General features: G+C 43.8%; 1 protein-coding gene across 1 annotated transcript in view; it reads left to right on the forward strand.

Annotated features, from left to right (window-relative positions):
* Positions 1-15,823, forward strand: part of Cdkal1 (CDK5 regulatory subunit associated protein 1 like 1) — a 571,051-nt gene extending 555,228 nt beyond the window's left edge. The window contains 2 exon segments of the mRNA XM_037205851.1: positions 14,978-15,133; positions 15,135-15,823. Coding sequence (XP_037061746.1) covers positions 14,978-15,133; positions 15,135-15,314 — 336 coding nt within the window. The 3' untranslated portion in view covers positions 15,315-15,823.
* Positions 15,824-16,434: the final 611 nt, after the last annotated feature.

Consider the following 16,434-nt stretch of genomic DNA (forward strand, 5'->3'; position numbering starts at 1 on the left):
AGCTGGATGCAGGCCATGAGCCTAGGGATGAAAACTGGAAGGGGTAGGGAAATGGTTTTCCTCTAGACTTTCCAGAAAGAAGCAGACAGCTCAGGAGATTTTCGTTCAGTGATGCCTATTTGTGGCATGTTTGTTTGTTTGTTTATTTATTTATTTTTTAACTGGGAGTTAGATATGGAGCAATTGAGGAGCTGAGGGGCAAGGAAAAGTGTTGAAGAGGCAGTTAAGTTACTGGGGCTGAGGGAAAGAAAGGTGTTAAGGGGAATGGAGAGTCGATGTTCTCAGGTCTGGCTCTGCTTGCCTTGGGCACCAAGCCCTGGGCCATGTCTCCCTCCGACCACCCTAATCTCAAGCCCACACCCTGCTAGAGTTTGTAACTAACCTCGCGTGAGTCACGGGGAAGTGAGACTGGCACCTGCTGCCTCGCTTCCTCTGGTGTGCGTACTCCCCAGAAGTGGAGGTGTTGCATGGGCCTGTGCTGACAACTCCCTCCTGACTAGACACCCCTCAGTGCCTCCTCACACACCCGTGTGCATGTAGAGCAGCTGTGTGGGTGTGTCCTGGCCCCCTGCTGTCTCACCCACACTTGCTTTGCTTAGACTTGCACTTGAAAAGTTACTTTATTCTGCGTATATTAGTGTTTCGCCTGCATCACACTCCTGCAGAGGCCACAATGGTGTCAAATCCCCTGGGAATGGAGTTAAGGATGGTTGTGAGCCACCATGTGGGTGTTATGGATTGTGCCTGGGTCCTCCAGAAGGGCAGCTAGTGCTCTTAACCGCTGAGCCATCTCTTCAGCACCTAGGCTTACACTTTTTGCCAACCTGAGTATGTTAAATAGTACCTCATTGAGTCTCTAGTTCATAATCCTGAATTACGAAAGAGATGGATTTAAACTGATTGGTTTCCCTTATATATTTACATTTCCTCCTCCCATTTGGTTCTATTAAATCCATACTTTAAAATTTTTAATACTTTTAACTGAGACATTTGTACGTCTTTTCTCCGTGTGTCTATGTTGTTTTCTAGACCTCTGCTTGACATCTTTTATATTCATTTTCCATTGCTCAGCAGGCCCTTAGGAGACAGGCTGATAGAAAGTAACTCATAACTTAGCAGCTTTCTGTCATAATTTTTCCCCTGAGGTTTCAGTGAGTCAAAAATCTAGTGCAGCTCAGTGAGGTGCCTCTCATTACCAGTGGCTGCAGCCAAGACTGCAGTCCCATCTGAGGGATTGCCTGGCTGCAGTGTGCATCACAGCCTCATGATGTGACGAGGCCAGTTTACTATGGGCAGCAGAGAACATAAGAAGGATGGAAAGTGAATTTCATATGTGACACCCATCGTGTTTGTCATGTATGATTAACTAAAAGTACGTTAGTAAGTTCAGCTGACAAGAAAGTATGACCCAGGGCTGTGAATAGTAGGAGGCAAGGATCCCTAGGGACCATCTTCAGGGATGCTACCACCCTCAAGAAGTGAGGGAAATAGTGAAATACCTTCATATTAAACTTATCCCAGTCATTTTAAGTGACTTTTGGTAGAACCGGTATTTTTTTACCTCATAAAATTACATTCAAAGTAGAAAGAGAGCTTGTTTATGAAAGGATTTTTGGGAAAAATATATAATGAAACTTTGGAAGTGAGAGGGAACATAGGCAGAAGCATGAATTTCTGGTTGATCATTGCTATAATTACAGCAAGTTTATAAAACTAGTTTTCTAGCACTTTCCAAGATGAATGACTATCATCATCATGAGCCGTCAGAGACTTTTATGCATTAGTTCACCTTTGTGACACTCCTTGAGACAACCTAACACCTGCTCCCTCCTTTTGCCACTTTCTGCAGCTCATGGAGCCAAGTGATGCTAAACCACAGTTCTGGTATCATTGAACCAACGCCTAGAGCCTATGGGAGGGTCAAACGACAGTGACACTTCCATCACACATGACTTCTTTTTCATTTCAAATATAAATGGAGCATGGTTACCCAGTTGCAAAGAAGCTCTTGGTAGTAATTATTTTAGTTTGATTGGTTACCTAAAGATTCATTGGAAGACTGCGGGTGTTATTTCCCAGCATGCTTACCACTCCTGTGTACATGCCTTTGCAGGAAAGATGGCTCTGTTTGCAGTTGGAGATAATATTGACAGGACTTCATCAGTGATGCGTCCGGGCCCTGCTGCACAGGATAGTATTCTCCAATAGGTACCCAGGGCGTGCTACCAAGGAGAGGCAGCACTAACTGATGGATACTGAGATTTCTACCTGCTCCTTAATAATATATGTCCACATTTTATATAGATACAAATATTCTTTCCATGAGAAATGCAATTTACCTATTGTATTTCTTACTAGATGATTAGATTCAAATTTCCTGTCTCCCACCCTGCCTGTGGATCTTAACTCATGTTAATGCTATTCCAATTTAGAATAAATGGCCTCAGATTTCTTCACTATCCTAGGCACTGATTATAGACTTTAGATCAAAGTGTGGCCCTCATCCCTTCTTTATGTGAAGGCCTGCCTGTGTGTCAAGGATGAACGAGCAATTTGCATTAATGATGCTTACAGCAAGAGGTGAGTCTTGAAGTTTATATTTGAGGAATTAAAATGCAGTTATGATAGAGATCACTTTCTGACACGAAAATAATTTTATATTCAAAGCAAAAACTCAGCTCTCCATATTCTCTCCTGGATGCTGCCTTGCATTGGGCATGTGCATGGGCTCAGCAGGCCCTTAGGAGACAGGCTGATAGAAAGTCTTACTCATCTTGAGACAGGAGCTATCAAGCATCATATATCCTCCATCCTTCTTAGTTTGCACTTCAAGCTGTTAACTGTGCTTCTGAGTGAGGCATGAGAAAAATACATAAGAAATGTCTTCAATCCTTTAAAAGAAGTTCAGAGCTTGGAAGTTTTTTTTCATGTCTCTTGAGTCAGATGAAATGCAGACTCCCCAGGAGTCCTAATGAGGTGACAGGCAGATGCTGGGCTTGGGTTTGTTTCATGGGCACAGGTCACGTCCGAGGGTTGGGCATCCTGAAAGAGAGGGGCCACTGAAGCCATGCAGGGACACATCAGATCTATTCCTTTGGTGGATGTCAAGGCAAAATTATTCAGAATAGAATCTGAAATTTCTTTGATCATGCCGTCAATAGCTTAATAATTTATGCTCAATCTTATTAGTAAAGTAAACACAAGCCTTTGCTATCACCAAAATAAGATTTTAAAAATCTAGGATACTAAGATTAGTGTGAGATTTTGTGTTATGTTCATGTTTAAAACTTTTCCTTTGCAATTTTAATGATCTGATAGCAAATAAGCATTTGGAGGGCAGAGAAAAAAATTTCATCTCAATAGTGTCTGATCTTGAATTACTCATGCCTAAAAGTGATACAGGGAAGTTGATGGTGTATTCTCATTGTGTGACTGTGTGACAGATTTTCAAATGAAAAAGCCCAATTAATTCTTAACTTCAATCAGTTGGTCATGTATATTCCACTGTGCCTATTAAGCTGACAGGCTCTGCATGTAACATCTTAAACATAGACATCAAGAACTAGAAGCATTCTTGGCTTGGAAATAATCAAGGACTCCTATGACAGTAGCATGATTCCATGTTAGGAGAATCAAAGACTCCTATGATAGTAGCATGCTCCCAGTTTAGGCGACGTCTAGAAGAATAATTGAGATAGTTTGGTACCCTTGGTCACTGTTCTGTTTTCTCTTAGTGGCATGAATCATGGGGAATGACATTGTCTGTCAGTCCAAGGGAAGGAGCTGGCACTGGAATGTAATTGCAGGACCCTGGCAACACCTGCAGGTGTCAGGGACAGAAGAAGTCATTTAGAAGCTGTACAAGCTGGAAGGCAGGTGGTGACTCTCTTACAGGACTGTCTTTCATTTGAGCAGAACCAGACCAATTGTTCCTCATTAAAATGCATCTTGCAGCGTATTCTAATATGAGCATGTTGATTGTGTATGTATGCGTGCACATGTACGTGTGTGCGTGCATACACACACACACACACACACACACACACACACACACACACACACTGAGAAAACCCAGCTACACTTCTTGCACAAACACAGTCTCAGTGTAGCTCAGAACTGTAAGGCATGCAGCAAGAAACACTGTGCCTAACCGAGACTGGCTTTCCTAGAATGGTCTTCTGCAGAAAAACAGGCAATGACACTCTTGCCTCACAGGGTACAGCATCAGGGAGGGTGCATAAAGCCTATTCCTAGAAACCTGGGTTTATAACAGTCAGTTTGATAATCAGGAGGTACCTGATATCACTTTCTTATTTACAATTGACTATAAACACATCTCTGATGTGTGCTGTGCATATTAAGGTTAAAGCCTAGCTTCTCTTCCCTATTTATCACATGGAGTTATGATGACTTAACAGAGTTAAGTTCTACCTATTCTTTCATTGGGTAGTTTGGAGAACAAAAAAATGTGTAAAGTATGAGAGGCCTATAACATGGCAAGCTTCCAAAAATACTGCTGCTACTGTTTCCTTGTGGTTCTGCAGCCCAGTCTGTATTACAGCTCATCATCAAAGCTCTTGGTAAGGAGGCAGGACTTCAGGGAATGTCACCAAATAATGACCCAACCTCCTTCCTTTGGAGACCAAACCCCACATAGCCCCCAAGGAAAGGGTTTTTGTGACTGCTGGCACCATGAATACAGATCCTAGAAGAGCAAGTAGAATACAGTATCTGTTTAGCAATCAGCAGCCGACTGCCTCAGGAGCCCTTCCTTCAGGGTCCTGCCTCTAGTGGCTGCAAGTTCCATGAGTAAGACAATCTGTCCAGGAGGCCTCACATAAGAAGAGTTGGGTTTATGTTAGCTGGAAGGCAAAGGCTTAGCCCAGGCTAGGCCCTAAAGGTCTCCTGATTTCCTCCCCCAGTAGGCCTCATTGTCAGCCCATCACACAGCTGCCTACGGCCACTCTGGCATGTATGAGCACTGCAGTTCTGGTGACTGTGTTCTTCTGTGCTGAGAAGCTGGTTCAGCCCTACCAGAGCTGAGCACATATACTAGAGGGGAAGAGCCTGAAGGATTGTGCAGTGGTGGCCACAGTAAGCCCACATCTCAGTCCCCGGAGCTTACACATATGTTGCCTATCATAGAAAGAAGGACTTTCCAGAATGGCTAAGGAAGGATCTTGAGATGAGAAGATTACTCTGAATGATCCCAGAATGATTCTCATGATGGAAGTCACTATCTCCAGGCTACCAGCTTTGAAATAAGGAAAAGGGCCACAGGCCAGGGGCTGCAAGCTCCGTCTGAACCACCCAGAAAAGGCAAGGATTGTATTCTTTCCCAGTGCCTATGCAAGGAATTCATCCCTACCTACAGCAAAATCTTAGAACATGCAAACTCTAGGAGTCTAAGAATAGGTTTGTATTGTTTAATATTCTAGATTTAGGGTAATTTGTTAAGGTCATTTTAGAAAACTAATATACAACATGTATAAACTACTTCTCATGGCTGTGACAAAATATCTGACCTAATCAACTTAAGGAAGGAAGGTGGCCTTGGCTCATGGTTTGGAAGGTGAATAAGATCTGCCATGGCAGGAAAGGCGGGCATGGTAGCAAGGGTATGAAGCTGCTAGTCAGTTGTATCTGTTGTCAGGAAGCAGAGGGATGCATGCTGGTTCTTAGCTAGCTTTCTCCTTTTTCCTCATTTTATTCAGCCCAGGCCTGCAGCCCATGGGATAGCACCTCCCTTAGTTAAGGTGGAAATACCCTCACAGATATGCCCCAAGCTGTGTCTCCCAAGTAATTCCAGATCTAGTTGAAAATGGAGATTAACCTTCACACCATGCCATTTCCCCACCAGTGAACTAGTCCCCTGTACCTGATGCTCTAATAAAAAATCCAGCAGGCAAATGTCATTTTCTGTGGAAAGAGTGTTTATATAAAGTGTGAGCATGTGACCCTAAGGAACAGGTAGAAATCTCAGTATCCATTCAGCTAGCACTGCCTCCTCCTCGATACCAGACCCTGAGCATCTACTGGAAAATGAAGGGGTCTACTCAGGAGTGCCCATGGGGTAGGGCAGGAGTAAACAGACTTACTCATTAAGTTGATATGCACTGTGCTAGAGACAGAGCGTAGGACATGCAGACGAGTGATAGTTGATGGGTTTTCTGAAGCCAAGTCATGCCTTGACTTCAAGCCTGAGAAAATAATAACAAGAAAAGACAAGGGGTGGAGATGGCCTTAGTTAAGAGCTTTTCCCTGAGGCTCACTCCACAAGTCTTCTTGCCTACCAGGGAGCCTTACTGCTCCTCCCTGAGTGTGAGTGTGAGTGCTGACTGTACTGTGAGTGTTGCTTCGTCTCATGGGTTCACATCTGGAGGGACGTTGTTATCTTGGTACTGCTGCTAAATGCCATTAGCGTCTTCACTTTTCCATGCCACACTCCTGTATACAACAGCACCAGCAACCTTTCTCATGTGCCCAGAGCCCAGGCAGCGTCCCTGGCATATCTTCTAACTTTTAGCACCATTTTAAGGCAGAGGTTAATATTCTTATATCATAGAAGTAGTAATTAGGCTTAGATCACATGGCTAGCTGAACTTAGACTCAAAATTCAAAACCTGCTCTCATTCCTCATACTGCATGCTTTCTGCTGCTATTTGTGATGAACCAAAATACCATGAGCAGATTAATCATATTTGGAAAGCAAATAAAATGGTGACTTTGTGATTTTACAAGAACTTTTGAGGTCGTTTGCATAGCCCGTTAGAACCTCAGAGTTCCACGGACTGCATTGAGATCCGTTGAGTTTTAAATGCTCGGAATACTTTCTGCCTGGCTCACTTAGTTCTCATAACAGCCCGATGATGCACAAATACTAATGCTCTAAGCCACTGCTTTGTGAGTGAGGAAGTGCACAATGAGAAGAGAACATGTCTGAGAACCACAGGAGGAACTGGGAGTGGAGCCCAGGATCCTCACTCATGATCAGCTCCTAGAACCGTGCTTCCAAGATCATGCTCAAGGTAAAGACCCTGCCCTCTATCCCTTACCAGAGCATGCATCCTTCCTGGAGACAGAAGCAGTCAGAGGCAGCCCATGCTGCTACCCAATGCTTTACCTGTCACTGCCTGAGTTCTCATCGTTGGGCTTCTGAGCTTAAAAGCTTATTGATGTTTGGTCGATGGGGGGTGGGGGGGTGTATATTTGCTTCTGTTTTAGCAGATGTATTGCTTTGATGGGATTTGATAAGCTGTACTCTGGAAAATTAAAGTATGTAAATCTCACCTGTAACCCCGGCACTGAAAAGCTGAAGGAGAATCTTGACTTCTAGGCTTTCCTGGGCTACATGGCAAGACCCTGTGTCAAGATCCCATGAATAGCCAGCAAGAAGGCAGGCTTATAAATTCATCCAGGGAGCAGTGAGATTTCCATGGAGGGAGAAGCGCTCTAAGCAAAGTTAGCAGGACACATAGTAGGAACTCTCAGTGTATCCTTTAGTCTGTGAAAATCAAGTGAAGTGTTTTGACTGAACAAATATCAGCCCCTGCCTTGTTCCACATTTAAGAAAGGTATTTCTGAGAATTCAAATTCTTAAAAATTATAAATATCAGAATTGTTTTAATAAACAACAAAATTTAAATTATAAATATCAGAATTGTTTTAATAAACAACAAAATTTCTTGAATTGGATATATTAAAGAGACATTTGAATTTTAGGAATCAAAGTCTTTATAATAGTTAAGGTTTTGGGACACACACACACACACACACACACACACACACACACACACACCCGTACGCAATAGGGTGGCAAGGGAAAGAAAAATCTGCCCTCCACCTACACCCTTTGCCACCTTGGACAGGCGGGAGAGCCAACCTGGGGGCATGAGAATGGAAGAGCTGGCCCTGCCCCTCACCAAGTGCAGCAATTGAGAGAGCAGGCTCTGCACCTTGCCTGGGCAAAACCCCGTAGAGCTGGTCCTGGTGGTGTGAGTGAGGGTGAGCTGGACCCGAGGGCATGAGGGCAGGAGAACTGGCCCCGCTCCTTGCTGCCTGCTGCACTGGGTGAGCTAGCTGGGCAGTGCTGGAGCGCTCACCTGGGTGGTGATGATGAGGGAAAGCTGGCAGGCTGACCAACCCAGCTACCACCCAGGCCCAGAACCAGGAATATGAGGTAGTACACCTCAACATCCACCTCATCTGTGAACCTCTAGAGCATGGGAAGAGGCTAGACCTGCAGATCCAAAGCTACAGGATCTCCATGACACAGGACAACAACAGGATATCCAAGAGGAGCCCAGTGAGGGCCCAGTATTGACAGTGTAGCAGAAACCGGGGGCCTCGAACCAGACCAATGACTCGTTGCAATGAACACTTACAAGTAAAAATGTATAGACTAAAGGGTGAACTGTGTGACTCGCTGGGCCATACTACATGCCCAGATTTTTTGTTTGTTTTGGTTTTGGGTTTTACTTTTAAATTTTGTTTTTGGGGAAGGTTGCAAGAGCAGAGGGTAGAAGCCAGGGGACGGAGAGATATGGAAGGAAAATAAAGTTTTAGGGAACGTCTAGGCCTGACTGGTTCTCTTTTTTTCTGGTACTATTGGCCACAGTTAAGTTTTATTGTATCCACTGTTCCATTGTGTGTCAACCTTTATCTTTTTTTTCCCTTCATAATCATTTCCCCTATATACATTTTGTATTATTAAAGTGCTCTGTTGGCTGGGAGATGCTAAATGGATAAAGCATTTGCCACACAAGCATGAGGACTGGGACTCGGATGCCCAGAACCTAAGAATCATGAGTGAGCGTGCTGGCAGCCTATCATCCCAGTGCTTGGGAGGCAGAGGCAGGGGGCCCCTGGAGCAAGCTGGGTAGTTAGACTAGCTTAATCTGTGAGTTCTGGATTCAGCAAGAGACCCTGTCTCAATAAATAAAGTAGAGAGTAATCAAGGAAGACACCCAGCACCAACCCCCGGTCCCTACACGTATACATACATATGCTCATGTACATGTGAACATGTATACATATATGCATACCACACATACACATGCAAAACAAAAGCCCCATTATTTTCTGATCATGATTCCTGCTTCCAGCTTCATTTATCCACCCAGAAATGGGACTGAAGCAGATGGTAGCTCTGAACCTCCTTCTCTGAGGAAATTTCACCCTGTTCAGCATAGCAGGCATGCTAACAGTACATTGCTAACACTGGGGTTACAGGAATCCCCTCTTCTGTGCATCCTCATCAGCATCTTTGTTTGGAGATTTGGTTATGGTCATCAGTTATTTTTAATAGTTTTTTGTTAAATCCATTCTAACTAGGGTCAGCTGATGTCTCATTGTGGTTCTGACTTGCATTTTCTTCATGGTTAATGATACTAGACATTTTTTTGTAGATTTGCAATTTGTATTTCTTGGTAACAATCCATTCAGGTCTTTAGCCCACTCTTTAGCTGTTTTGTTTGTTTGTTTGTTTTTGTTTTGTTTTAAGTACTTGGGCTCCTTACATATTGTTAATGTTAACCTTTGTCCAGTGAATAACCAGCACAGGTTTTCTCTCATTCCATGTATTGGGCCTTCACTTTGTTGTTTTCTTCACTGTATAAAAACCTCTTAATTTTTTAAGTATTTATTTACTTGTTTATTTTACATCCCGGCCACAACTTCCTCCCTCTCTTCCCAGTGCCCCCCATCCCCTCTCTGTTCCCACCCCCCCATCAACTCATCCTCCATTTCTAAGCTTAGGAAAGGGCAGGTCTCCCATGAGTATCAGGCATGTTTCTGTCTCCATCAGTTGCTGGATGACGTCTCTCTGATAACACTTGGGCTAGGCACCAGTCTGGTCACAGGAGATGGCCAGTTTAGACTATATATCTGCTACTGCTAGGAGTCTAAGCTGGGGTCTTCCTTGTAGGCTCCTGAGAGATTCCCTGGAGCAAGGTTTTTACCTGACCCCAAAGTGCTCCCCAGTAATCTCTTTCAGTACTCTCCCCTTAGACTCCCCACAACCTGATCGCCCATGTTCCCATCTGCACCTGTCCCCAGTCCACCCATGAAATCTCCTCCACTTTCCCTTCCCAAGGAGATCTGGGTATCCCCTCATGGTCACTCCATTACACAGTCTCTCTGGGGTCTGTGGATCGTAGCATAATTATCCTTTATTTTACAGCTAATATCCACTTATGAGTAAGTACATATGTTTGTCTTTCTTGGTCTGGGTTACCTCACTCAGGATTTTTTTTCTAGTACCATCCATTTGTCTATTTGTCTTCAAATTTCCTGGTGTCCTTGTTTTTTTTTTGTTTGTTTGTTTGTTTTGTTTTGTTTTGTTTTTTGTTTTTTGGTTTTTTGAGACAGGGTTTCTCTGTAGCTTTGGAGCCTGTCCCGGACTGGCTCTGTAGACCAGGCTAGCCTCGAACTCACAGAGATCCGCCTGGCTCTGCCTCCCGAGTGCTGGGATTAAAGGCGTGCGCCACCACTGCCCAGCTCCTTGTTTTTAACAGCTGAGTAATACTCCATTGTGTAAATGTATCACATTTTCTTAATTTATTCCTTAGTTGAGGGGCATCTAGGTTGTTTCCAGGTTCTGACTATTACAAATAAAGCTGCTATGAACATAGTTGAACAAGTGTCCTTGTGGTATGATTGAGCATCCTTTGGGTATATGCCCAAGAGCAGTACAGCTGGGTCTTGTGGTAAGTTGATTCCCAGTTTTCTGAGAACCACCACACTGACTTCCAACATGGCTGTACAAGTTTGCACTCCCACCAGCAGTGGAGGCATGTTCCCCTTGCTCCACATCCTCACACACATGAGCTTTCATTGTGTTTTTTAGTCTTAGCCATTCACAGGTATAAGATGGAATCTCAATTGTTTTGATTTGCATTTCTCTGATGGCTAAGAATATTGAACAGTTCTTTAAGCTAATCTCAGCCATTTGAGAATCCTCTGTTGAGAATTTTCCGTTTAGATCTGTACCCCATTTTTAATTGGATTATTTGAGCTTTTGATGTCTAGTTTCTTGAGTTCTTTATACATTTTGGAAATCAGCCCTCTGTCAAATGTGGTGTTGGTGAAGATCTTTTCCCATTCTGTAGGCTGCTGAAAAACCTCTTAATTTGATGTCCCTGTTTGTCAATTTTGGCTTTTATTTCCTGTGATCTTCAGGCCCTGTCCAGAAAATCATTCTTTGCACCAGTATGTTGAATTGTTACCACTATGTTTTCCTCAAGTAGTTTTAGAGTTTCAAGTCTTACTTTTAGGTCTTTGATATATTTTGTGTTGAGTTTTGGTATTTGCTTGTTTGGGTTTTTGTTACTAGATCAGAGATTGTGGTTAAATTTCAGTGTTTTCCATGTGGATGTCCATTTTTCCAGGACTATCTATTAGAGATGCTATCTTTTCTCCAATGGACATTTTCAGAGATTTAGTTAATGTTTCTGCCAGTTCCGTGCAATGTTGATGACTGTGGCTCTGTAGTATGTTTTGAAATCAGGAAATTATGCCTCCAAATTTATTCTTGTTTGTTCACTGTAGCTTTGGCTATTTAGGGCCTTTTGTGTTCCAAAGGAACTAAAGGATAATTTTCTTCTTTTATGAAAAAAGTTATTGAGTTCTGACAGGGATTTCATTGTCTCCGTATGCTTTTTGATAGTATGGTCATTTAACAACATTAATTCTTCCAAACTAAAAACCCAGGAGGTTGTATGTATATGGGTCTCTTCATTTGTTTGTTCTTTTAAATTCTTCATCTGGCATGTCTGTTTTCCATTTCAGTTTCCTTGCATCTTGTTCTTGTTTGGAGAGGCCATGTTACCTTGTGTTTCTCCATTTACATTTGTTCATCCTATAGATCAGGTGACTCTTACTTGACCAGAGCAGCTTCTCCGTAAGCAGCTTACTCCTGAAGATGTGTCTTGGGGTATTGGTTTGCTAGACAGCTTTTGATCCTCATAGAGCACTCTAACATAGTATGGTCTCTCTGTAGTCTGACCATGGTCAGTGAGTCCGAACATAGAGCAGGCCAGAGGAACAAGTGTGAGGACACTGTCAGTTCAGCCAGGCCTGGTGTGGGCACCATTCTCCCTAGGGTGCTTACTGTACTATGTCTCTAATCCCGTAATAGGACTTTTAAAGTATTATTTTAAATAATACTAAATAAACACCACAATTGAAGCTGGCTCTACCACAGCAGCAGTGTGGGGCCTGAGTCCTTGTCCTCAAACCAGTCATTGCTATAAATACTTGGTAACCTACTCAAGGACACTTCTCTCTTGTCAGTTGTCCACAGGAACTGTGGTGGTTCCTCACAGCAGTATGGGCTGGGACCCTCTCCCTCAGCAGTGTGTGCCACAGGGTGTGGTAGCAGCCAGTGTGGAGTCACTTGGGGCCACCTCCCCACACTCCTCATCTGCCACTTTGGAAGAGTTCATACCTCCTGTCTCTTACGCTGGAAGAGCCTACATTCTTCCTGAGCTTGCCGTATGTAGGTGCTGTCCTTACTTCTGTTTCGAGCTGCTCAAAGTCAGTGTGTAGGTCTCTGAGATCCAACCATTGAGAGTTTCATTGCACCAGAGGCTGTACCCAGCAGCTCTGAGGCTGTCACTGTGCTTCAAAATGAATGGACTGAATTATACTTTAAACACTAACAGCATCATTTGGGTTGTCACAAGAAAAAGAGAAAGTTAACCCCCCCCCCAAAAAAAAACCACCAGGCAGACACGGTGGCTCATGCCAATAGTCCCAGCACTTATGAGGCAGAGGGAAGAGGATCAGGAGTTCAAGGCAGACTGAGGCTACATGAGACCTTGTCTCAAAAACAAACAACTGCCAAGTGTTGAGAGGTTTCTGACCACTTGGGGGGTCTGGGGCAAGGTTGGTTTTTACCTATGGTAGAAATTAGTCTGGAGGCAAGGAAAAGAATCAAAAGACTTCACAGGAACAGTATTGGCTCTCTTCTGGACAGGGGAGAAGGACTTTTCAACATGACTAAGCAGAAACAAGAGAAGGCAGGAAGTTTGTGCTCAGGAAGAAACAAAAATATTAAAACATATTCAAACAGGAAAGAGGGAAAAAAAGGTGTGAAATTAGATGGTTAGCAAAGTCTGCCTTGTTTGTACCAACATTATGATAAATTACAACCGTGGAAGTTCATTAGGCTGAGAATGACCTTTTCCTTGCCAGTGCTTCATATAAAATACAACCCATCATCCCCAGTATACATAGCTAGCTCTGAACATAATTACCAAAAGTATGGTTACGGAATAGAATTTGAGTGAGTTGAGTTACATGACACATGGAGGCAATGTTACTTGATGGACATATGCCCAAGTTACCAAGAGTAATGCACACATCAATGGACACATCAATACATTCTTTCAGGTTTGATAGCAGTTTCCTACAAATAACTCCTAATAACTATTAAAAACTACAAACCCATTATGAGTACTGTTCTTAAGAGCTCCTTCAGTCAATTGAAGTGGAAGCTTGTACCAAACACCACACAAGCTAGCCTCACAGAAGAGCTGTCTCCTGGAAGGTGTGGCTCCCTGTTAAAGACTCCCAGTGCATAGAGACCAGCAGGGCAGCATGGGCCCAAATGCCTGAGAAGTCCAGAACCAAAGGCTACAGTTGGAGTTGAGAACATCATCTTGGTAGCCAACAACTTTAAGTTCCCAGTCAGTCTCCTACAGTGAAAGCAAGGGGTCTTCCACATGAATCAGGTATAAATATAAGCTTGGAAATTGGGTCATAAACATTGTCTTCATTTCTACATTTCTGTTCTGTTTTAAATTACATGTATGTGTGCATGTCTATGTGGAGGAGTTTGTGCACATGAATGCAGTAATCTCTGAGTCCAGAAGGGAGTGTCAGATCCCTGGTGCTAGAGCTACAGATGGTTGTGAGCTGCCTAATGTGGGTGCTGAGAACTCAACCCTGATTCTCTGCAAGAACAGCAAGTACTCTTAACCATTGAGCCATTTCTTCAGATTCCAAATTTCTGTGCCTTATACTCAATTCATTGCTTCTACTTTTTTTAGGTATCATTCAGCTCTGTCTGCCCATCTGCCCTTGTCCTAATTAGATGGCTTCAGGTCTTTAGTCTGACCCACTTCATCTGTTGCCGGTGTGCCTCTACCCCTCTCCACTCTCAGGCACCAGCCGGTGTTTGCAGTAGGGAGGGGCACTTGCACACAGTAGACAAGGTGCTCAGGACTCTGCTCAGAAGGGAAGGCCCAGGAGAATCCAGCGGCTGCTCAGGACAGCTGTGCTTACGCCAACACATGCTGCCCTGCCTCTGACGTGTTGTGCCTTTCCTTCGTCCTCTGTGATCCTCCTATCTACACGTCCCATCGGTCCCAGCAGGGGTGTCCATGCTGTATGGGGCATTGTTTTGAAAGGAGGTATATAATGTGAAAAATCTCAGACACTAGATACAACATGTACTTGGAGAGATTAAAACTGCCACGAGAGTAGCAATGTTCCTCTGTCCACTTTCCCCATGTCAGACTAGAAGCCTTGCTTAATGGAGACCTCTCCAAAAAGCGGAGCAGACATATTGATTCATCCCTTGCATTCTCCTCAAACTGGATTGTCCAAGCTTTTCTGTGTCTGGCACACCAGAGTAAATGGAGGGGACTCTATGGATTGGGTCACTCTGGTCACTCAGACCTTTATAGGCTACCTGGAAATGGGCTCAGCCTTCCTCCAATGGCAGACCACCTTGGAATGTCTGCCCTCAAGCGTGTGTTTGATGAACAAAATGTCTTCCATGTAGTCTAAAAAACAAGACTGTGTTCTAATCTTCAGAGAATGAAGCCGACTTATCCACACCAAGCTTGGGGCTACCTGGACCTTGCAGGGCACCCAAATGTGTCTGTGTTGAAAGGATAAGGGACCATAGCTGATATCGCTGCAGGAAATTTTTTTTCTGAAAATGATTCCTTACCTGTTCCTCTCTTTATAGGAATTCAGAAATAGGTTTGGGAATCATCTGAATTCAACTTCAGACACCTGTGCTGCAACTCGGCGTGACTCGGCCTATTCCAGAAGTGTGCTGCAGATGTCCCAACGTGACTGTGCATTGAAGGTAGCTGCAGGCCTGGCTCTCCTTGCTCTTCTTTTTGCATTTCTGGCCAGAGTCTATGCTTACAACATACCTAAATGAAGCATCCATAAGGAGTAAGTTTCTAACGAAAACCTTCGGGAAAGCAGCCACACCAGTTCTCAAAGGCAGTCATCTGAACTGGTCATGCCGCCTTGCCTGGATCCCTTCTACTGAGGCTCACCCTGCCTCACATTGAGCTGAGCCATTTGACCTCAAATCACAGCTTCTGGAACATGTCTTTCTCATCACACTCCTTTTGATTTTTTAACAACAAATGCAAGTGGTTGCATTTTTTTTTCCTTTGAATCTCCAGTCATTAAGTCCCAACCTAAGTGCATAGTATCCCTGGCCATCAGTGGCCCTGGCCATCAGTGGCCCTGGCCACCCTTTCCTGGTATGGAAGCACATCTAGTCCTCAATAAACATTCTTCAGGCTGTGTTTGGAGTCCCCGTGCTACAGACATCTTCACAGCACATGTGTTCCTAAAAAGTTTATATAGAAACCTATTTTGGGAAACCGGACCCAAGTCTGCCACTTAAAGGACTCTTCCTAGCTTTTCAGAAAATGTGAGGAATCCATGCCTGCGGTGCCCACCAACTTTCAAACAAACCACGCTCCTTTCCTGTACATCTGACTGGACATCATCAGTCTTTCCTACTGAAATGACTTCTTTGACAATAAAAGGAATTGGTGCAATAAGCAAACCCTGTGTTTATTGGAGTTTAAATGAGTTATTTGGATTGGGTAGGCCAAGGGAAACAAAGTAAGTGCCTCCAGATACCATAGGGTTGTTTTCATCTCTAGACTATCCCGGTAGCTCTTCCTTACATGTGCCCCCAAAAAGCCCATCCCAAAATTTAATGTCATCAGTTGGCCAAAAAAAAAAAAAAAAAAAAAAAAAAAAAAAAAAAAAAAAGTGCATATGCAAATACACACACGTGAGCACTCATGACTCCTACAGTTCCCCTAAGTCCGCCATGGGCTCCCATGAAGAAGCATCATTGTGTTGAGGGTAGCTGCAGGCCGGCCTCTGGCCCCTCTTCTTTTTGCTTTCTCAAAGTCTGTGCTTACAATGTAAGTAACTGAAGCATCTGTAAGGAATAAGTTTCTAATTAAAACCTCCAGTGAAAGGGAAAGCAACCAGCCAGTTCTTAAAGGGCAGTTGAAGATCGGGAAGATCAGGCCTCGTGGATCTTGTGCTTGCCATGCAAACCCAAGCAACCGAGTCCAGATTCCCAGAATCTCCCCCGGAAAACCAGATGTAACATCACCTGCATCAACAGGCCCAGCTCCTATGGCAGTATGGAAGGCAGAA

This window comes from Peromyscus leucopus, chromosome 5 (genome assembly GCF_004664715.2).
Source record: "Peromyscus leucopus breed LL Stock chromosome 5, UCI_PerLeu_2.1, whole genome shotgun sequence".
Lineage (NCBI taxonomy): Eukaryota > Metazoa > Chordata > Mammalia > Rodentia > Cricetidae > Peromyscus > Peromyscus leucopus.